Source organism: Alexandromys fortis, unplaced genomic scaffold (assembly GCF_014885135.2).
Source record: "Alexandromys fortis isolate MF-2015 unplaced genomic scaffold, M_Fortis_MF-2015_v1.1 scaffold_240, whole genome shotgun sequence".
In the NCBI taxonomy this organism is placed as follows: Eukaryota; Metazoa; Chordata; class Mammalia; order Rodentia; family Cricetidae; genus Alexandromys; species Alexandromys fortis.
Window position 1 is genome coordinate 1,869,674 of NW_026068133.1, and position 21,811 is coordinate 1,891,484.

General features: G+C 52.6%; 2 protein-coding genes across 5 annotated transcripts in view; one reads left to right on the forward strand and one right to left on the reverse strand.

Annotated features, from left to right (window-relative positions):
* Positions 1 to 16,671, forward strand: part of Ccdc61 (coiled-coil domain containing 61) — an 18,876-nt gene extending 2,205 nt beyond the window's left edge. For all 4 annotated transcript variants that reach the window (XM_050126303.1, XM_050126305.1, XM_050126306.1 and 1 more), the window contains exons 2-14: positions 3,869 to 4,027; positions 4,272 to 4,354; positions 6,003 to 6,160; positions 8,398 to 8,571; positions 13,284 to 13,494; positions 13,582 to 13,664; positions 14,078 to 14,244; positions 14,339 to 14,414; positions 14,821 to 14,963; positions 15,048 to 15,126; positions 15,383 to 15,443; positions 16,143 to 16,215; positions 16,377 to 16,671. In XM_050126303.1, the coding sequence (XP_049982260.1) occupies positions 3,880 to 4,027; positions 4,272 to 4,354; positions 6,003 to 6,160; positions 8,398 to 8,571; positions 13,284 to 13,494; positions 13,582 to 13,664; positions 14,078 to 14,244; positions 14,339 to 14,414; positions 14,821 to 14,963; positions 15,048 to 15,126; positions 15,383 to 15,443; positions 16,143 to 16,215; positions 16,377 to 16,474 (1,554 nt within the window). In that variant the 5' untranslated portion in view covers positions 3,869 to 3,879 and the 3' untranslated portion in view covers positions 16,475 to 16,671. The remainder of the gene's footprint in view (positions 1 to 3,868; positions 4,028 to 4,271; positions 4,355 to 6,002; positions 6,161 to 8,397; positions 8,572 to 13,283; positions 13,495 to 13,581; positions 13,665 to 14,077; positions 14,245 to 14,338; positions 14,415 to 14,820; positions 14,964 to 15,047; positions 15,127 to 15,382; positions 15,444 to 16,142; positions 16,216 to 16,376) is intronic.
* A 357-nt stretch (positions 16,672 to 17,028) lies between these two features.
* Positions 17,029 to 21,638, reverse strand: Pglyrp1 (peptidoglycan recognition protein 1). Its single transcript, XM_050126308.1, has 3 exons — positions 21,277 to 21,638; positions 18,086 to 18,207; positions 17,029 to 17,306 (listed from the first exon to the last, which is right to left on the reverse strand). Exons 1-3 carry the CDS (start codon positions 21,531 to 21,533, stop codon positions 17,128 to 17,130), a joined length of 558 nt encoding a protein of 185 aa, XP_049982265.1. The 5' UTR covers positions 21,534 to 21,638; the 3' UTR covers positions 17,029 to 17,127.
* Positions 21,639 to 21,811: the final 173 nt, after the last annotated feature.

Below are 21,811 nucleotides of genomic sequence, written 5' to 3' on the forward strand. Positions count from 1 at the left end.
TTTTTTTTTTTTTTTTTTTTTTTTTTGGTTTTTTGATACAGGGTTTCTCTGTGTAGTCGCTGCTGTCCTGGAACTCACTTTGTAGACCAGTCTGGCCTTGAACTCACAGAGATCCACCTTCCTCTCTAACCAGAGTGCAGGGATTAAAGGCGTTTACCACCACCGCCCCAGCCTCTTAGTGGATTCTAGGCAAGCTAGCTGCCTTCTGCTGAGCCTTGCTTGCAGGCTTTTGGGATGAAGATTAAGTGGCCTTTGGGCTGTTAACTAAGAGTGGTGGTAAGGGGAAGTGGCACTTGCCATCTCTTGGAATTCTTCTGCCTTAGTAAAGTGCAGATAAAGCCAGGCCTGGGGTCAAAGACCTGTTAGCAACAGGCTGGACGTGAATCAAAAGTCTAGGGCCAGCCTGGGCAACAGTGAGATCAAGGTCATCCTGGGTGACATAGGGAGACCCAGTCTCAAAAAAGGTTAGAGATGTAGTTTAGTGGTAGGGGTCTTACCTATCATGTGTGAGGCCCTGGGCTCAATCCCAGATAGTCAAATATATATACATATTTGCAAGCTTGGCTCAGCAGAAGGCAGCTAGTTTGCCTAGAATCCACTAAGAGGCTGGGGCGGTGGTGGTAAAGGCCTTTAATCCCAGCACTCCGGAAGAGAGGAAGGTGGATCTCTGAGTTCAAGGCTAGACTGGTCTACAAAGTGAGTTCCCGGCACACTGGGGAGTGAGGAGCTTTGGTCTGAAGCTGTGAGTTCCCAGCCTGCAGCCCTGATTGTAAGGTGTGAGCTGCAGGAGTGAGTCAATGCCCTAGCACCTTGGGAGGGAAGGGGTGTGTTGGGATGCATAGCTGGACCGTGAGAAGGAGGGGATGGTTGCTGTGCCTAGCTGTGGGAGCCTCAGTTTCATGGTCTGTAAATGGGGTATGATTGTAATACCTACCAGAGTGCAGAATTAGGATGAGGCATTGGTAAGTGTGTTTTCGGGACACACCGGGTGTGCTGGGGGAAGTGCATGGTATACTGTAGAGGTCTAGATTGTGGGGTGTCCTATAATTGATTCTAGCAGAAGGCAGAGATATCATGTTCAGTGGCCTGAAGGGCTTTTGTTGTTGTATACTCCTGGGGGACAGTGGAAGGGGAAGAACAGGGTGATGGAGGAGGGAGCTCTGACCAGCTTATATTCATCCAGCGTTGGGAGGTCGACTCAGAGTGGGGCGGAAGTCGGACTCTGTGTCACAGTGTGTGGTAGTCCTGTGAGCTCAGTGAGGCTAGAGATGGGGAAGTGTGAGGTGGTTGGTGGGCTGGGGACAGTGATTTTTCCATGGTGATGGTGGGGAGTGCTGATATGACGGTTCTTTGGGGAGCCCAGTGTGGAGGGTTCTCTTTCCTGCATTGGGTGAAGACTGAAATTTTGGAGCACAGTTTGGGAGGAGGAGCCAGTGGCAGTGACTTAGCCCTGGGAAAAAAAGTTAGGATTCCCTTAGTGAAAGATGGTAAGGAGAAGGCTGGAGGCTTGGCGATTGTGAGGGTGACCTCAGTTTCCCATGGCTGCGGAGGGATGTGGGCCACTGCGATGCTCCAGGTGTGTGTACCTCAGTGTCCCACGGCTGCGGAGGGAGTGGGCACAGGGGTGTTCCAGGTGTGTGTACCTCAGTGTCCCAAGGCTGCAGAGGGAGTGGGCACCGGGGTGTTCCAGGTGTGTGTACCTCAGTGTCCCACGGCTGCGGAGGGAGTGGGCACTGGGGTGTTCCAGGTGCGTGTACCTCAGTGTCCCACGGCTGCAGAGGGAGTGGGCACCGGGGTGTTCCAGGTGTGTGTACCTCAGTGTCCCGTGGCTACGGAGGGAGTGGGCACCGGGGTGTTCCAGGTGTGTGTATCTCAGTGTCCCGTGGCTACAGAGCGAGCGGGCACTGGGGTGTTCCAGGTGTGTGTACCTCAGTGTCCTGTGGCTGCCGGGGGAGGGGTCACTGGGGTGCTCCAGGTGTGTGTACCTCAGTGTCCTGTGGCTGCCGGGGGAGGGGTCACTGGGGTGCTCCAGGTGCTTTGTACCTCAGTGTCTGCAGAGGGAGGGGTCACTGGGGTGCTCCCGGTGCTGTGTAGGGTTGGGATGTGGCATCAAGGGCTGTCGAGGGCAGAGCCGCTATGCTAGGATGCTGGTCAGAAGGTGAGTAGAAGAAGAGGGGCAAGAAGAGACTTGGGACACAGCTTGAAGTCAGCCACCAGGATGAACTGTGGGTCCTTTAGTGAGCAGATAGAGGGAGGGGGTCTGGAGGGAGCGAGAGACTCAGAGGGAGGCTGTCCAAGGGAAGGGAGGTGGGAAATGAGCGTGGGGATGGGATGGGGGTGTTAGACAGTGTGGGCAGAATCCAGGTGAAATATGGAGGAGATGGGACACGGGGAAAGTAGGGTGTACATGGGCTACCTTGAACATGTGAGCAGACTTGAAACAGAATAAAGGGGGCATGACAATTCAGATAGAAAATGCAGGGGAAGGGGTTCTAGGAAATTGTGAAAGTGGGGGCCGATGTAGGGAGAAGCTGTGTGCTGGGAGGATAGGATGGAGCAGGGAGTCTTTGTAGAGATGGGGGTTGGTTTCTGCCTTTGACAGGGAGCACGCGGGCCAGGGAAGTGGAGGTCTGCACAGGGGAGGGCATCCTGAGTCCAGGGGAGTAATGAGTGTAGGGTTTGTGGGATTCATGTCTGGCAATAGCTAAGGGATGGTTTCTATGCCTTCAAGAGGCGTTGGGAGGGAGGCGTGCATTGGGGGGACGGGAAGAGTCGATTATAGGTCTGTTATTCAGAGGCTGAATGTCTGGGACCGAGGTGGTGGTGGGAGTGGGCACAGGGTGCTGGGCAGGGATGTGGGGCCTAGGTGGTACAGGGAGGTGGTACAGGGTGGAGGACTAGGCCAGATTGGCAGTGGGGACAAGGGAGGCAGTACCTTGAGCACAGTTTCCCAGGCATTCCACCTCCAGTGCCTTAGTAACCGTGTTGTGGTGGCCCTGACTGGTCTGCAGAGTTGAGGGGCGGGTCTGTGGGTGGGGCCTGGAGCTCTGGCACTGGATTGTGGGTTAGAAAGGGCAGCACCAGAGATTAATTAGTACTTCAGGCTTAAGAACTAGAAAGTGGAAGCATAATTGGTGGGGTCTTTTAGGTTTTCTGGAGCCCTCCAAAACGTTCCAGAAACCTGAATCCAAGACAGCATGGGCTGCTTGTGTGCCCCCAAAACTTCTGTCCCCAAACCAAACTAAACCACAACCAAAATGCAAACTCCCACCACAAAACCCCAAGTGGGAACTCTGTGCTGTGCCGCGTTTTGTTTTGAGGACAGGGTTTCTGTCTTGGGGTCTCGTTACGTAGCTTAGGCTGGCCTCACTCTGTTGTCTATGTTTCTTACCTGCATCTGAGTGCTGGGGTAACTGGGTGCACCACCATGGCGAGCTGAGAGCTACTTCCTGGATCCACTGTTCATCTCGGGAGAATGACTTCTTTGTTCTGCGCCTCATTCCTCATCTGAGAGATGAGTTTAAAAATTGACACCTTCTTCCCAGAGCTGTTGGGAGGGTTAAACCCCATAATGCACGCACAAAAAGCTCAAAGAACTGCTGGGCGTGGCAATCCCAGCACTCGCTGTGGGGGAGAATCCTGAGTTCTGAGCCAGAGCTACAGAGTGAGACCCAGTCTCAGAAAGACCAAGGTTGAGGGGCTGGAGAGATGGCTCAGTGGTTGTGAGCACTGGCTGCTCTTCCAGAGAACCCGGGTTCAATTCTCAGCACCCACACGGCAACTCACGACTGTCTGTAACTCCAGTCCTTTGTACTCTGAAGACACTGGACACCCATCTCTAGGTCTCTCTTTCGTTCTCCCTCTTCAGGGACCCTGGCCATGGACCAGCCAGCTGGCCTGCAGGTGGACTACATCTTCCGGGGTGTGGAGCATGCTGTGCGGGTGGTGGTTTCGGGGCAGGTGCTGGAGCTGGAGGTGGAGGACCGGATGACGGCTGACCAGTGGCGTGGCGAGTTCGATGCCAGCTGTGAGTGTGCCCGCTGGGGTGGGCTTCCCTCCCCTCCCCCTGAGGTCAGCTTTTTCCTAAGGCTGAGGTTGAGCCAAGTTGTGCTCCTGTTTCTTCTGAAGCTCTCCAAGGTGGGGCAGGAGTGTGGGCCCCCGTGGAGCTGGCCAGAGACAATGAGGGCTGGGCAGAGCTGGAGAAATTGAGGATATTGCCTTTGGGCTGGGTAGGTGGTCAGATCTCAGGAGGAACTTTTCTTCCCACCCAGTCATTGAAGATTTGACTCACAAGACGGGGAACTTCAAACAGTTCAGCATTTTCTGTAACATGCTGGAGTCGGCCCTCACCCAGGTAGGCACCTGCATCAGGACCGGGAGCTTTCTGTTGCCCAGAGTTTGGGTGAGGGGCTGTGGACGGGCTGCCTCATGTGTGCAGGGTGCTCGGCCTTCAGACCTTCTTTTGAATGCCAGTGATCAGTTATGATTCAGGAGACAGTTGTTTTCACATAGAGAATTGAGATTGTACGGCTGGGGGCGTGGCTCCAGGGTGGAGTGCTTGCTTAGTGTTCACAGAGTCCCCAGGTAGGTCACCAGCACCTTGTTATTTGGGCATGGTGGTGTCTGCCTATATCCCGGAGCTTAAGTAGTGGAGGCCGGAGGATGAGAGGTTCAAGGAGGATGAGAGGTTCGGTAGTCCTTGACTACTGTCTTAGTCAGGGTTTCTATTGCTGTGAAGAGACACCATGACCACGCTGGCTGTCATGAAGAAAACATTTTATTGAGGTGACTTGCTTACAGTTTCAGAGGTTCAGTCTATTATCATGGCGGGGAGCATGGCGGTGTGCAGGCAGATGTGGTGCTGGAGTAGTCGCCGAGAGTCCTACATCTTGCAGGCAACAGGAAGTGGTCTGACATGCTGGGTGGTATCCCGAGCTTAGGAAACCTCAAAGCCTGTCCCCGTGGTGACACGCTTCCACCAACAAGGCCATACCTACTCCAACAAGGCCACACTACTTAATAGTGCCACTCCCTATGAGATCATGGGGGCCAATTCCATTCAAACTACCGCAGTTACAAAGTGAGACTGAGGCCAGTTTGAATGCAGAAGACCCTGTCTCATACAGAACAAAACAAGTAGTGTTGAGGGTGCTGGAGGGATGGCTTGTGGTTGACAGTACTTGCTTCAGGAGGACCTGAGTTTGGTTCCCAGCGCCCATTTCAGGCAGCTCACAACCGCCTGTCACTTCATGTCCAGTGGTTTCTACGACATCCTCTGGCCTCCGAGGGCACCCACACTCGTCATACATACCCTGACATAGACACAGAATTAAAATTAAAATAAATCTTAAAACCATAAAAAGGAAAAAAAAAAAGGAAGAAAAGAAAAGAAAAGTAGATTTAGTTGAGACAGTGTGCCTGTTCTAATGGGAGCTCACCAAATCCAGCTGGACTGGGACTGAGTGAGCAGGCGACCAAACCGGACTCTGAATGTGGCTGACAAAGGGGGCTGACTGAGAAGCCATAGATGAAGGCACTGGGACTAGTCTATTTGGATGCAAAGCTTCCTAGGCCTGGCTGTAGGGACTTCCCACAGGGCAGGGTTCCCTGCCTTCTCTTAAGGAGGGGGAGGGAGGAGGAAGAGTGGGGAAGTGAGAGGGGAATGGGAGGAGGGGAGGAAGTGTAAATTTTTTGAATGGATAAAAATAAATAAAAAAAAAAGAAAAGTAGATTTGGGTCACAAAGGAGAAAGGGAAAACCACTCCACTCCTGATGCTCTTGTTAAGATCTTGGTGAAGGCTCTGGAACTGGCCCAGAAGGTAAAAAGGTGCTTGAGTGGCCGGCCTGGTGGAATCGGCCACCTCATCGGGCAGCTCCAGTCGCACACCTGCCACCCCGCACTGGGGAGGCAGAGGCAGGAGAACCTGAGACCTGGCACGGTGGCCGGTGGCCGAGAGGGTGGCTGTGATCATCTTGGCACCTCCCATCCTCTTTTCCCACAGAGCAGTGAGTCCGTCACCCTGGACCTGCTCACCTACACAGACCTGGAGTCCCTGCGGAGCCGCAAGCTGGGGGGCCGCCCAGGCACCTTGGCCCCCAGGTCGGCACAGCTCAACTCCAAGCGCTACCTCATCCTCATCTATTCCGTGGAGTTTGACAGGTGGGCACAGTGGCTGGCCGAGGGCCCAGGCCGGTGGGCAGGGTGGGAGGAGCCCCAGTGTCAGGTGGCTGAGATATCTGTGACCTCTGTCATTTTACTATTGTGACTGGGTACAGGTGGCAGAATGATCATCGCCAGTACCTGTGTGTTTCTTGTATGCAGCTGAATCCAGGGCTTTGCACATGGCAGGCAAGCACTGCCACTGAGCTACAGCTCTACATGCTTCAAACGTAATGATTTCTCACCTAGCCAGACAGCCAAACTGCAGTTCAACTTACTGTTAGGGGCATATATTTATTAGAGATAGGATCTGTCTATGTAGCCCTGGCTGTTCTGGAACCCACTGTGTAGCTCAGGATAGCCCTGAACTCACAGAAATCGGCCTGTCTCTGCTTCCTGAGTGCTGGGATTAAAGGTGTAACTTTGAAGCATAGGCTGGATTAGAACTCATAATGCCTAGACATGAACTAATGGTGTTCCTCTTACCTCAGTTTCTCAAGTGTTGAGATTACAATTGTGTATCACCTTGGCTGGCTTCTAAATTGTTTTTGGTTTTGACACATGACATATTTTTTTGTAGCCTTGACTTATTTAGAACTCATAATGTGGCCCAAATTGGTCTCTATGGGAGTTCTCCTGCTGCAGCCTCCCAAGTACTGGGATTCCCAGCCTGTACCAATGTACCTGGCTAAGGGATGCTTTCTTTTTGTGTACATGTGTGGTTTTTTTAAATTTTTAAAATCTTTGTATGTTTAATATGTTGGCCCCCCTTTTTATAATCCTACCCTTATCTCTTCATGGTCACAGAGTAGCTGCTGGGCCTCTAGCCTTGAATCTTTACCAAAGCAGGAAGAAAAGGAACAGAGCTCACTAGACTTCCCATAGAATTGGTCTAAGTGCTCATATGCTGGGAACTGAACCCCAGTCCTCTGGAAGAGCAGCCAATGGTCTTAACTGCTGAGCCGTCTCTCCAGCCCCTTCCCTTTAAATTTTTTTTTAAAAATTTGTTTTATGTGTATGGGTGTTTTATGTGTATGTCTGTACACTACCTGCTCATAGGGCCTGCAGAGTTCAGAAGAGGGCATCTGGGATCCCCTCACATGCAGTTACAGTGGGTCCTGGGAATTGAACTTGGCTCCTCTGTAAGAACAGCACGTTTTAAACGTTGAGCCATCTCTAGTCATTCTCTGTCCTCCTTTATTTTAACTTTTTTTTTTTTTTTTGGTTTTTAAGGCAGAGTTTCTCTGTGTAGCCCAGACTGTAAACCACTCTGTAAACCAGGCTGGCCTGGAATTCAGAGATCTGCCTGCCTTTGCCTCCCGGGTGCTGGGATTAAAGGTGTGCGCCACCACCACCTGGCTCCTTTATTATTATTTTTTTTTTAATTTTTTATGGTATATTTAACTTTATTTTTTGTGCATTGGTGTGAAGGTGTCAGATCCCCTGGAACTGGATCTTCAGACAGTTGTGAGCTGCCATGTGGGTGTTGGGAATTGAACCCGGGTCCTCAGGAAGAACAGTCAGTTCTCTTAACCGCTGAGCTACCTCTCCAGCCCCTCCTTTATTATTTTTAAGAGAGAGTCTTGCTATGTAGCCCAGCCTGGCCATGAACTCATGGCAGTCCTCTTGCCTCCTGAGAACTGGGATTACACCTGGTTGCTAATGGCTTTTGAGTAGCTGGGCAACAGGGTCTCTGTCCTGGTGCCTGGGCCAGCGAGCGGACATCAGAAATCCTGTAGGAGCTGTGGTGAGTGGGACAGCACATGAAGGCATCCTCCAATGTCCCCAGCTCAGGGCTGACTCAGCTCAGGCCATCTGCTGTCTCCAGAGTAGAGTCTGGGCCTAAGTAACAGTGCCTCCCTGCAGAGTCCTTGGAATCCTGAGGCAGTTTCTACTCAGAGACATCTGGGCATGACTGGCTGGCATGGTAGTTTGTGGACAAAGAACCCAGAGCCAACTGCTTTCCCATCACTTGGGAGGCAGAAGCAGGTGGATCTCTGAGTTCTAGGTCAGCCTGGACTATGTAGAGAGTTCCAGGACATCCAAGGTCACACAGTGAGATCCTGCCACAAGAACCCAAACAAGCAAAGCCCTCAAAACATAAAACAAAACAAAACACCAAAAAAAGAACACAAACTTTTGGGACTCTGTGTGCTTGTGTTCTTTGATTCGGAGATCTGTGTCTTCGGGTGGATTTTGGCCTCTGAGACTCCCATGGTTCTGATCCCCTCTCTTAGGATTCATTACCCGCTGCCCCTCCCGTACCAGGGCAAGCCGGACCCTGTGGTCCTGCAGGGCATCATCCGCTCACTGAAGGAGGAGCTGGGCCGCCTTCGCAGGCTGGATGGCGGCCAGGATGCTCGTGATACTCGTGATACTCGGGAGACGGAGATCTGGCACCTGAGGGAGCAGTGAGTCTGGGGATGTGTGTGTGGTGGGTGGGTGGGTGTGGTGGACAGGATTAGCACCGCCCTTTTTCTTCTGAGCCCCGCCTCTCTGTCTTTTGTTGGGTGCTGGGAATTCAGTGGTGATTGATAACCCTGGCGTTGCCTTCCTGGGCCCCTAGGACAGTGAGAAGGATGGTCAGTGTGTGTGGGATCGGGAGGGGGTTCCAGAAAAAGGTGCGGAAGCAGGAGCACCATCAGTAAAGGCTATGTGAAATAGGCTGGAAGAGCAGCTGAATAGCCTTCACCCAGCCTCATGCTGCCAGGCTCCCTGCCTTGGGAGTGGACATTAATCAACAACCATGAAATCGTGTTATCGGCTATGGAGGAGGTGAGGAAGAGGCAGAAAAGGTAGCTGTGCCCAGGGCCCGACAGGTAGGTTAGGTGAAGGAGTTAGAGAAGAGTGTTCTAGGCAGAGGGTGCAGCTTATGCAAAGTCTTCAACTGTGGGGGAGGGTGGAATACTCCCGACTCCTGCTGGGTTCTGTCTTCTCTAGGCAGGGATTTGGTCTCTACCTGGAGGTGGCCAATTCTTTGAGGATGACTAGTGACATTAAAAAAATGTTATTGTACCATAGCATGGTGTGTGTGTACACACACGTGCACGCACCATGGCATGTGGCGTTGGTTCTCTCTCTCCATATTTACATGGCTTCTAGGGATCAACCCCAGTTTGTCAGGCTTGTATCGTTGGATGGCAAGCATCCTTACCCACTGAGCCATCTTGCCGGCCCATTTCTTTTTTTTCCCTTTTGAGACAAGGCCTCATCTATTCAAGACTGGGCTTCAAACTCTCGATCTAGTCAAGGATGACTTTGAACTTCTGGTCCTCCTTCCTCCAGATCTTGGGTGTCCATGGGCTTATACGTATAGGCCACCAGACTTGGCTTATGTAGTCCTGGGATTGAACTCAGGGCATCACGTGTGCTAGCCGACCAAACCACACTCCAGTCCCTATATTACCCCTTTTAAGATTGATTTTATTATGTATTGTGTCTGTGTGAGGGTATGTGCCCATGGAAGGCAGAGTGATTACCCTCACAGCAGCCCTATGAGATGGACATTGCTATCATGGCGGTGTCAGGAAGCCCAGAGGGCTAGGGGACTTTCCCAGGGCACACAGTGACTTATACGGCCAGGCTAGACCTTGGATGCAGCCAGCACTTCTGCATTGTTGGAAGTGCCAGCCTAGACTGAGTGCCAATTGTTGCCAGAGAGGAATGACCTTCTCTCACTTGGGAGTACACTGGGTAGCAGGACCCATGGGCGCTGCTGAGCAGAGGTGGAGGAAGGACACAAGGGGGTCTGAGGAACTTACCCTCCACCCAAGTCATCTCCCACATTGGCCACAAGGTGGCAACCTCTACCCATCAACAGAACTGGTAAGGGTGTCTTGAAATCTCTCAGGTAGTGGTATGTCCTCCCTGTCAGTTCTAACTCTGCCTCCCCCTCCTTCTCTTGGAGACAGGGCCTTGCTTCTGAGGGAGAATGCTGCCCCATATGGCAGTGATTTAGGCAGAAGGTAGAGGGACACTCTAACAAGTGCTGGCTCTGCAGAGGCTGGTGCTGGGAAGGGTGTGATGGAGGGTGCACATGAGTGTGTGTGTGTGTGTGTGTGTGTGAGAGAGAGAGAGAGAGAGAGAGAGAGAGTGTGAGAGAGAGAGAGCTTATTAAAAATCCCTATTTTTATGTGTTTACCAGGTAGACCAGGCTATCCCTGAACTTTCAGCAATCCTCCTGCCTCTGCTGCCCGAATGCTGAGATTATAGGTGTGTACCACCGTGGTTTTTTTTTTTAAGACTTATTTATTTATTATGTATACAACATTCTGCCTCCATGTGTGCCTACAGGCCAGAAGAGGGCACCAGATGTCATTACAGATGGTTGTAAGCCTCCATGTGGTTGCTGGGAATTGAACTCAGGACCTCTGGAAGAGAACTGAGTGCTCTTAACCACTGAGCCATCTCTCCAGCCCGCACCACCGTGTTTTGGTCTTGTCTTGTTCTCTCCTTCCTTCCTCCCTTCATCCTTGTCTGAGACAAGATTTCTCTGTGTAACCCTGGCTGTCCTAGAACTCGCTTTATAGACCAGGCTGGCCCTGAACTCAGAGGTCTACCTGCTTCTGCCTCCTGAGTGCTGGGATTAAAGGTGTGACCACCATGTTTTGCCAGTTCTTGAGACTGTTGGCCAGACTGACAACTTCTGAGGAGATGATCTAATTCCATGATTCTTTCTGCTTTTGCCAGCTGGGGTAAAGAAGTGGCACCATCAGTGCCGAGTCTGTCTTTTACACGCCTGTGACGGAATGCTGAGCTGGCTCTCATCCTCCACAGACACCATCTCTTCTGTGCTAATGGTCATTATGAACTCCTGAATTTGAAGTTAATTGCGCTTGTGTTGGTTCCCTTTGACTGCTGTGACAAAATGCCCCAGATTTGGTGGGTTGCTGGGCATGGTGGTGCACACCTTTAATCCTAGCATCGGGAGGCAGAAGCAGGCAGATCTGGAGGCCAGCCTGGTCTACAGAGCAAGTTCCAAGACAGGCTCCAAAGCTGCAGAGAAACCCTGTCTCGAAAACCCAAAAATCCAAAAACCATTGCAGTGGGTCGGTGAGTGGCTCCTCTGGTAAAGGTGCCTGCCACCAAGCCTGCTTCAGTCTCTGGGACCCACATGATGGAAGGGGGAAAGTCCCACCAGTTGACCTCTGACTGCCACATGAGTGCTATGACGTGAGGGTGTTGTGTGCACACACACAGATAAATACACGTAATAAAAAGGAAAACCTAAAGGCAAACCACTGGAAGTGTGTTCTGTCTCCCTCTGGAGGCCGGCGTCGGGATGGCATTTGCTGGGCTGCAGTGTAGGCTTCAGTGGGGCCATCCTCCTGGATCTCCTTGGGAGAATCCCTTTCTTGTCTCTCCGGTACCTGGGAGCTGCTGCTGTTCTAGGCTTGTGTCCTGGTAGTCTGGTCTGGGCTGTGTGGACACACTCCCCTCCCCTCTCTGTGGCTCTAATATCAGGTTGTGATTATGTTTAGGGCTTGTCCTGCTGATTCAGGAGAATCAGTTTATCTTACCACCCATACCAGATTTGTAAAAGACCCTTTTCGCTAAATAGCGGAACGTTCACAGGTTCCAGGAGAAGGCCCTGCATATCTTTGGGCATGTGGGGGCCAGTATTCAGCTCACCACAGATGTGATCTAATTCTTTCATTGCAATGGGTTTTTGTTTGCATGTTTGTGTTGTCTTTGACCAGGTGGAACTGTTCATGTTGGGGTCTATATCCTTTTAGAAGGGCCTCAGTAATCTTCTCTGTTTTGCTTTTTAAGTGCCAGATGTAGAACCCTGAGCTTGTGCATGCTAGGCAGTGTTCTTTCGCCGAGCTACACCCTCACTGGGGGATTCTAGGCAGGGGCTCTACTACTGTTTTTCCAAGACACTGTATTTCTTTTATTGGGAGCCAATGTTAGCATGAGCTCTTCATTGCACGTGCTCACTGTCACTGGGCTGCACTTAGGTTTTTTCCCTTTCCTTCCTTTTTTTTTAGTGGAAAGAGTCAGAAGACAGGTATGCTTTTAGAAAGAGAATATATTGTCTGTTCTTACTTTTTCCTTGATTTTATACCCATTTTTTTTCTGATAAAAAACATAGTTGCCAAGGTTAGTAACAGTTATTTTTTTAATTACAAATAATACTAATGATACTAATGAGACTTCTGAATGAAGGTTAGATTTTTTTTTGTAACCTCTTTTTGCCCTGAAGCTCCATATCCCACTTGTGAAAATTCTGTGTTTTAGTCAAATCAAATAACTCTGCAGTTACTCCACCTTTGATACACATTTGTCTGACTGCCCCCTTCCCCTGATTCTGGTGATAGGTCTTGAGGCAGGAGGATCACCTGAACTCAGAAATTCAAGATCAGCCTGGCAATATAGCCAGAGTCTGTCTCTACATAAAGTGTTTTCGTAGTCCAGAAAGCTGGAAAGGGGAACACCCAGAGATGTCCAGTTTCTCCATCTGGTCCCTTTTGCTCCTCCACTGCCCATTTGCAACCTTCCTCCATTTGAAAGTTTTTTATGTATCCTGTGTTTTTAAAAGTATGAACATACATAGACAATTTTTAACCCCTCTCATTCCTTTTTATAAAAAAGGGACTTGGTAAATATATTCTGCACTTTTTAAATTAGTGAAAATCAGCCCTCAGCCCTTTTCATGGCAGCGCTCCACTGTGTATGAGCCACGGAACTCAGTTCTGCCCGTGGACACTTAGTTACCTTCGCTTCTTGCTGTTTATAAACAGCGGCAAGGAAAAGCCTGTGTATGTGGTGTTTTCTTAAGGATCATTGAGCAGGGTAGCAACCTAATCAGTTGTTACTGGCTGGTGATAAGATCTGACTGGGAAAGTCTTAGAGGTGGGAGCAAGGATACTAGGGATAGGCTTGCAGCAGGCAGCTTGAGCCTTGTCTCTATACTGACCACTTCACTAGGGGAGATGTGCCTGGGTTTGGGGTGGATGAAGGCTAAGAAGTAGCCTCAGCATCCTTCCTGCCTCGGAGGGAAGTTGACAGGACCAGACCCCTTCCTGGGAACTGCATTTCTCTTTCCTGGGGGGGGGGTGTCTCAGGGACTGCCTCCTGTGGGGAGCGGCTCACGGTGCTTGGGTCCTCTCCCCACTCTCAGGGTGACCCGTCTGGCATCAGAGAAGCGCGAGCTGGAGGTGCAGCTGAGTCGCTCCCGAGAGGAGGCGCTGGCTGGGCGGGCTGCTCGCCAGGAGGCCGAGGCACTGCGCGGGCTGGTGCGGGGTCTGGAGCTGGAGCTTCGGCAGGAGCGTGGCCTCGGGGGCAGGGCTGCGAGTCGTCGCAGCCAGGATTGCCGCCGCCTGGCCAAGGAGGTGAGGGGGCAGAGCCGGGGAGGGGGTGCCTCCCTGGACTTTGGCCTGGTCTGGACTTCGGCGTTTTCCTCTCCGCTCACTCCGCAGCTCGAGGAGGTGAAGGCCTCGGAGCGCAGCCTGAGAGCTCGGCTGAAGACGCTCAACACTGAGCTGGCCATGTACAGAAGGGGGTGAGAGGTGGAGCTGATGGGGTGTGTGTGTGGGAAGCTCAGAAATGGGGGGAGTCAGGTAAGGTGATTTTGGGGGAGATGGGCGGGGCCTGGAGGTAGGTTTGGGTGTGGGGTGGAGCCTGAGGGCCTGTTGATCCCAGTGGGAGGAAACAGGGAGGTGTCTGCTGTCCTCGCTTGGCGAGGGAGACTTAGAAAGAAGACCTCAGGGTGTAGCGAGGTATTAGGATGTAAGGAAGTGGCAGGTCCTGGAAAAGGACTTGGAGAAGGTGGGGTGTATGAAGGTGTGGTGATCCCGGGTGGGAATGTTTGCAGAGAAAGGTGGGCCTCAGGTGCAGAGGAGGTGTGTGTGGCTCCAGGGTGGGAGTGGGCTGGCGGGTACAAAGCTGACAGACAGCTGGACTTGGTGCTCCCAGGAGACGCACTCTGCCTGCGCCAGCTCCAGCCCGGGGAGATCGAGCTTCGTCGTCCCGGGAGCGCTCCACGTCTCGCGGCCGCGCAGCCACTCGGTCCTCGTCGCGGGAGAGCAGCCGTGGGGCCAGGGGTCGCGGCCAGCCAGCACGCCCCTCGCCTTCGCCCACAGGTCTGTGGCTGCCCCACCCTGTGGTGGGGAGGCGGGATGGGCTAGCGCCCACAGAAGCCGGTATGCGAGCCAGCCTCCTCCCCACACTGTCTAGGTGGTCGTGCGCCCCGTTTTGACCCCACAGCCTTTGTGAAAGCCAAGGAGAAGAAGCAGAGAGAGATTAGGATGAAGTAAGTCTGTGTCTGTTTCCAACCCCGGCTCTGTGCTTGGTCCGTACTTCATCTCCCACCTGTCACCCACTGACAGTTAATCCTTACCTCCCTTTAACGCCATTATGCTCCCACTTCTCTTGGTGTTCAATCCTGTATCCTCCAGTCCTGGTACTGTTCTAACCTCTAGGATCTCTTAACTCTGGTTTGCTTGGATCTCCTCCCTTGGTCTGCCTCCCCTTGGTGTCCATGTTCCTCCTGCACACTCAGCCCTCTCTCTTGGCCCCCCTCCTGACCTCGTTCTGCTTTCTTATCCCCTCGGGTGCACTGTTTGTTTTTCCTCTCTCACTTGTCCCCACATGACCCCTGGCGGGCCTTGGGTTCTGTGGCTCCCTTCCCGGCACACCTCTAGTCTCTGGATTTCTAGGCAGCAACAGCAGCGGAACCGAATGGGCAGTGGAGGAAGCGGGGACGGTCCGTCCGTCTCCTGGTCTCACCAGGCTCGGTCTGCTACTGCTGTGACAGGCCGAGGGGACGCTGCCAACCGCTCACGGAACCGCAGCTCTTCGGGTAACCCGCTGGAAGAGGCACTGCGGGCGGGCGGTAGGCGGGCCAGGTGACCCGCCGGGCCTAACGACCTCCGTCTCCCTCTAGTGGACAGTTTCCGCAGCCGCTGCTCGTCGGTTAGCTCCTGCAGCGAGCTGGAGGATTTCTCCGAGTCGGTTTCCAGGAGGTAAAACTTGTACTCTGCAGAAACCCTGTCTCGAAAAACCAAAACCAAACCAAACCAAACAAACAAACAAACAAAAAACAAAAAAATCTTGTACTCTGGGGAAGGACTCTCTGGAAAGGGCGCCTGGGCGGGAGGGGGGGAGTGGAAGCAGCCTTTTACACGGCCATTAGATGACAGAGGCCTTAAAACTGCGAAGATGGGTCAGGAGGGAGATAGCAAAGATGCTCAGTAGTCCTTGATTGCCTTCTTTTCTCAGTCGTCGCTGCCGTGGCCGTGGGAAACCATCCAGCACCACACCCTGGAGTGGGTCCAAGACGGTGAGGATCATTTCTGGCTGGGAGAAGGGAAGGGCAGTATTAAGCCATAGGTGACCAACCATCATCTATGATTGTGTTGGCCTGGGGGGACCAGATTGTAGAGAGAACTCTAAAATGACTCTGGAAGCAGGGTGCTTGGGGCCCTGAGACTGGCGGGCAAAAATCTTAGTGGCCACAGTATGTTTCGAGATTTGGATGTAGGATGAAGCTTGGCTGGTAGAATGCCCATCTAGCACAAGGACCCAGGTTCCATATATACTGTGTGTGATGGCACTGGCGGGCCTTGTAACCCAGCATTTGGGTGGAGGCGGGAGGATCCAAAGTTTAAAGCCAACCTTAGCTACAGAGCGAGTTTGGGCTATATGAGATCTTGTGTCTGAAAGAGAGAAAGGAAAAGGGTCTTTTCCTCAAATGATGCCACTCTCTCCCCCTCACGTGTGACCGGGGTGCTTGGCAAGTCTCTCCTGCTTGTGTGTGACCGGGGTGCTTTTGGAGCCTCTCCTGCTTGTGGGTGACTGGAGATGTTTGATGAGCTTCTCTGAGCCTCAGGCTTTACCAGTTCACCCCTTGGAGGGCTCTTGTGTCAGGAGCTCTTGCTACAATGGTGACTTGCAGATCCTTGGGTTCAGAACCCCCATGGGACTTGGGGGATATGAACGGAAGGGCTTGCCTGACCCCTTTTCTGCCTCTTGTCCCCAGAAGTCTACCACCCGAGAGCGCAGCAATCACCAGAGACACCTGACCAGTTCTGGGGGCTGGGTCCCCATCAAAGGTGAGTCTGGGGTTCCATATTTATCCTTTCTTTCCCCCTCTCCATCATCCCAGAACCCTCTGGGGTGGTAATAAGGGCAGTTAATTGGCTCCTTGCTGCTTTAGGCCCTTGATGGTCCCCCACACCCATCCCAGCACACCCACCCTCCTCTGCGTTTCCAGAGTACAGCTCTGACTACCAGGGAGCTGACATGGCTGAAATAGATGCCCGCCTGAAGGCTTTGCAAGAATACATGAACAGACTGGACACGCGGTCATGACCCTGGAGAGGTGGTATCCCAACTTCCCATTCTACCTTCAGGGGGTCTGGTGTGGAGGTGGCGCCCCTCCCATGCTCCACACCTCTCGGTGCTCCTGGAGTCTCAGGTGTGTGAGGACCTGACTCCCCCTCTCTCCCAATAATGCATTCTAGGAGAAGAGGCTCTGTGTATTTTGTAAATAAATGTGGTTGTTCTCCGCCCTTAGCTTATGATTCAAGGGTAGGAAAGGCGTGGGAAGAAATGAGGATGGGCTGATAATGGGGACCTGAAAGTGTGTCTGGCCGGTCTGTGACCAGGAGGCAGGTGGGCACTAGAACTCTCCAGAGGAGTTCAAACAAAGTCGGTATGGCTGGCCATATGGCAGGGTAGCCGTGTCTTGCAGCGTGGTCCACATTGTCTGGTTCTTTTGAACTGCTGTGGGTGATCAGGGGCCTGCTTGGTGTTGATTCCTGGGTTCTTACTTGAGATCTCTAGGTTCTAAGCTGTGATGTTGCCTCTGAGCCAGGGTCTCTGGGGTCTTGATTAATTCAGCATTGGGTCATGTGACACAGGAGCATGGCTGATGCTATTTCTTTATTGGTGGGGTCACTGTGAGGACAGAGGGGTGGGGAGCAGGTGGCAGGAGGGATTCCAGAGTGGCGGCTCCACCGGCCTTACTCGCGGTAGTTCTTCCAGTGTTGGATGACTTCATAGAGCTGGTCGCCTGGGGAGAGTGTGCTCTGCACATCTCGGTGTCCTTTGACCTCATAGTTGGATCTCAGGAAGCCCTGAGCCACCCCATATTCCAGAAGATTCAAGGCGGCACGGAGGGCCCGCTTTGGGGGTACCCGCTCTGCAAGGGGAGGGCAAGATACAGGGAGTTAGACTGGGGCATCTCTGAAGGGCAGAGAGGTAAGGGATGGTTGTGAACTGCCCTCTGCCTCAGTTTCCTCATTCCCATAGGGCTGTGGCAGGTAAAATAGTTAACTTTTGATCAACCACCATAGGGAGCCAGCCCAGCCTGGAGGAGACCATAGCAAGCATCGCCTGCTGTGTTGCTGCTTGGCCCCGACCGTCTCTGCTCACAGGCCCAGGGTCTGGCCCACACAAAAAGCTGTAATCTATTAAACATATCTTTGGGGCCTCAGGAATTAACTGGTTGATTGGAGACAGTCCCTATCCCAGGCTGGCCTGGGACTCCCTGTGTAGCTGAGAAGGATCGGCTTGAACTGATTTTCTACTGCCCCCAGTGTTGGGATGAGTGTGTGCATCCCATGTGGTCCGTGTGGTGCTTGAAGTTGAGCCCAGGGCCGTGTGCATGGTAGGCAGGGACTCTACCAACCAAGCTATAGTTGTAGCCCTGTTTTTTTTTTTTTTTTAGACAGGATCTTATTCTATGGTCTAGGCTGACATCACACTCACAATCTTTTGTTTCCAGCTGAGGGTTATAGCCGTTTACTACTACGCTTGCGTCCTCCCACCCTTAATTTATTATTGATCAGCTGCTCCCAGTGTAGGGTCCCAATGGCCCCATTATCCAAAGAGAACAACGAGGTCATGAGCATATACGTGGCAGAGCCTGTGATTCCCTTCTCCCCACACCACCCCCAGCCCAGGGCGCTGGCTGCTTACCCATGTAGTTGCCCATGAAGGTGATGCCAATAGAAATGGGGTTCCAGGTGGGCCCTGTGTGGTCACCCTTGATGTTCCAGCCTCGGCCTTCGTACACGTGACCATCCTCTCCAATGAGGAAGCTGTGGAGGAGGGGCAGAGCTTGATAAGGGTGGGGGGGGGCCCTGTGTGGTCACCCTTGATGTTCCAGCCTCGGCCTTCGTACACGTGACCATCCTCTCCAATGAGGAAGCTGTGGAGGAGGGGCAGAGCTTGATAAGGGTGGGGGGGCTTCCCCCAACATCCTTCAGTCATCTTCTCCAATACTCAGGCAGCTGCACCCATTTATGGTACCCCGTTTCTTGCCAAGCACAGCTGTGTAAATACTTAACACTTTTTCCTTATCTTTGTAGCAGCTGGTGAGTTGCCACCCCTATTTTACATAGAATCAAAGAGGTAGGTAGGGCCAGCGTCTTAGGTGACACAAATCTTATTGTTATCCACACTACAAACCCAATTGTGTGGGTAAGGTTGGAATTCATTGTTTTCCCAAGCCTCTGAATTCACCTCGTCCCCCATCAAGCCCCTGGGGTTGGCACTACTGCCTTCCCACAGCCCAAATTGATAACCAGGGATGCACTTTGTGCCACTTACTCGCACAAAGTCACAGCCTCAGCAGCCCTGCCCCTCAGAAGTCTGCCTTTGGGCCAGAGGGATAGCTTATCCAGTACAGGCCCTTTGCCAAGCTCAGCAACCGAGTTATGTCTCTGAGACCAATGTCAGACAGGAGCGAACTGACCGACACCTGCAGGTTGCCCTCTGACCTCCATACCGAGTTGTGCCATGTGCCCACCTCAGCTAAGTAAATAAGTGTGAATAAAAGAGAGTTTTCAAGTTAGTTTGTTCTTGTTCCAGCCTGTCTTGGTTCTCAGGGTTCTCGGGTATCAGGATTGTGGCCTCAAGGGCAGAGGCTACTTCTGTGTCTTTGGAAGTTTCCAGTTCTAGCACAGTAGATCTGTGAGCTTCACTCACTGACCAAGTCTCAATGGAGGACGCCCCCCATCCCCAGGACACCTCGGAGTTGGGGCAGCCGCCTGGAGTTGGTTGGAGGCTGGAGGATTCAGCCTCTGAGGTGCTGATGAAGCCCAGGATGATGGAACTAGGAGTCCCAGCCTGTCTGCCACCTAGGAAGCCAGCTCACAGCCTGCCTCGGAGGAGATGGGATCTAGAGGGGACATGGGGATCCAGGGCTAGGCTCAGTCAGCCTAGTGTCTGCAAGGTGCCAGCCTTGGTGAAGGATTCTCTTACGGAAGAGTAGGGGACACTTTGTGTGTGTGAGGCAGAGCCTGTCTCCTGCACAGGGACAAAAGCCCTGTCTCACTTTTGGAAGACACCAGACCATCAGCAGCAGGGTAGAGGTGAGCCATTGGCTGACTCCTGTATCCCCTTTGCACTGTGATGCTCTAGCCACATTGGCGGCACCGCGCTGGGGTGGAGGTGCTGTGGTTTTACAGGGATGCCTGCGAACCTCAGCCACCATCATAATGGGCACAGTCAAGAGCTGGCTCAGTGGTTAAGGGTGCTTGCTGTGCTTATAGAAGACCCGGTTTGATTCCCAACGCCCATATGGTGGCTCACAATCTGTACTCCAACTTCCAGGGGATCCAGTATCTTTTTCTGACCTATGAGGGCTCTTGTACACACTGGTACACAGACTTACACTCAGGCACATACAGAGACACCCCCCCCAACAAAACAACCCAAACCTCCATTTACAGGCAAAGAAAGTAAAGTTCATATAATGTGATTTTGTTTTTCTGTAAGACTGTGGCCCTAGGTCAGTCTTCCCTAGTTCTCACTTCAATTCCCAGCAGCAGCTTTGATGTTGGAGCCTTAGAATGATTAAAATCTCAGGTGGAAAGTCCTGGGGACACCCCCAGGCATCTGACCCTTTGGTTTTGGCAGAGCAGTCGGGTAGGCTGGGAACCAGCATTTCCAGTAAATTCTGCAGGCAGTTTGGCTCTTAGCGTATAGGAGTCACAGGATTCAAATGCTCCTGTTGGAAAAAGACTCAGGTGTAATATAGTCTGTGACACTGAAAAGAAGCCCGTGTGACTGATGGGTGTGTCCCCCAGGCCCATCCACGCAGCCCCAGCTCTCTGGTGGTAAGCCAGAGGGAGCCTACTAACACTTGGGCTAGTCTATGCCTCTCCCCCACCCAGAACCTTCAGTGGGTATTGTCTGACCTCTGTCTTCACCATGACCTTTGGGGTCCCTGCCTCAGGCCTGGTCTTTGATAGAATCTTCTAGCTCTTGCCTCTGTGCTGCACCCCCATTTCCAGCTTCCCTCTGTCTCTCCTAGAGCCACATCAAAGCCACACGAAGCCATCCCTCACCTGGGGATCTGGATTCTGTTACCCTTGCCTACCCTGCCCTCACCCCTTTTTGGAGATAGGATCTTGTTATGAAGCCTGGGCTGTCCTTCAACTCGTAGTAATCCTCCTAGCCTCCCGAGTGCTGGGATTACAGGCATCTCCATGACTAGCACAGGCCAGCCTATTTCCTCTCTCTTAAAAGTGTGTGTGTGTGTGTGTGTGTGTGTGTGTGTGTGTACATCAGAGCAACCATTGGTCCATCAGTAGTCTGTTCTCTCCTACCCAGGTTAGAACTCAGGATGTTAGGCTTGCTGGCAAGTACCTTTACTTGCTGAACCATCTAGAAGTCCTTTTTCTGTGCATCTGTTTCCATTCTGAACGCATCTTTTTCTGTCTTTATGCACACAGGACTATAGTGATATGTTCCTAGCAATGGCCCCATCTGGAACTCTGGCACATGGAAGACATTGGCTCATAGATTTGGGACCATATGTTAGCCAGTTTCCCGACTGTTTGGTATTAGGGACCCCAATCCCACTGGCCTTTGCAGAAAAGGAAGTTGAGCCCAGGGCAACAATTTCCCTATGTAGTCCCCTGCCCTGGGTCTCTGGCAGCAGATATGCCCACTGATGCAAGGGCTTGGTGTGAGGCTCAGTCAGCCTGGCATTGTCCTGGCAAGGTCTGGGCTTTTAGGAAACTGTTTCCTTATGAGCCTATAGGGGTGACACCTTGGTGTGTGTGTGAGGCAAAGCCTGCCTCTTCCCACAGGGAGACACAGATCCAGCATCAGGAGTTGGAACAGTGAGGTCGGCCTCCTCCCACCCACCCTGTACTCACTTGTAGGCCACGTCGCACCAGCCCAGGTTGCTCATGTGGTAATTCTGCACGTTGCGGGCCTGCTGCTCACAGGAGGCCGGGCTGCTGCAGGTGCTGCCTGCCGTGTGCGAGATCACCACATAGCGAACGGGGTGCTGCAGGCGCTGGAAGCACTGAGATGGCCGGGCCTCCCACTCGCTGCGGGGCACCACGAAATTGCAGGAGGTGCCCAGGACCAGGAGGCTAAGGAGAGTCCAGGCAAACAACATGTTAGACATAGTGGACAGCTTCTGGGCTGTGTATGAGTCAGGCCCTGGACCTGTGGAGTTTTATCATCTGGGGCAGGGTGGTGGCATGAAGGGCTTGCTTCACACCTGGGCGGGACTTTCTGGACTTGTCATAGAGGACCTCAGTCTCAGCTTCCTCTTTGGGCAAGGGTGGGACAGCGATGTGGCCTTTGCTCAGATTGTGAGATGGGGGGGGGGGGCAGAAGACAGAAACTTCCTTATCGGGAAGGGCACAGAAGACCAGGCCATCTGTCTTTGTGGTTTTCTGG

Coding starts and splice junctions, on each gene's coding strand:
- Pglyrp1 (XM_050126308.1), bottom strand. CDS start 21,533: ATGTCTAACATGTTGTTTGCCTGGACTCTCCTTAGCCTCCTGGTCCTG. Junction 18,208..21,276: donor TGGTGCGACGTGGCCTACAA/GTGAGTACAGGG, acceptor CCTCCTCCACAG/CTTCCTCATTGGAGAGGATG. Junction 17,307..18,085: donor CTTCATGGGCAACTACATGG/GTAAGCAGCCAG, acceptor CTCCCCTTGCAG/AGCGGGTACCCCCAAAGCGG.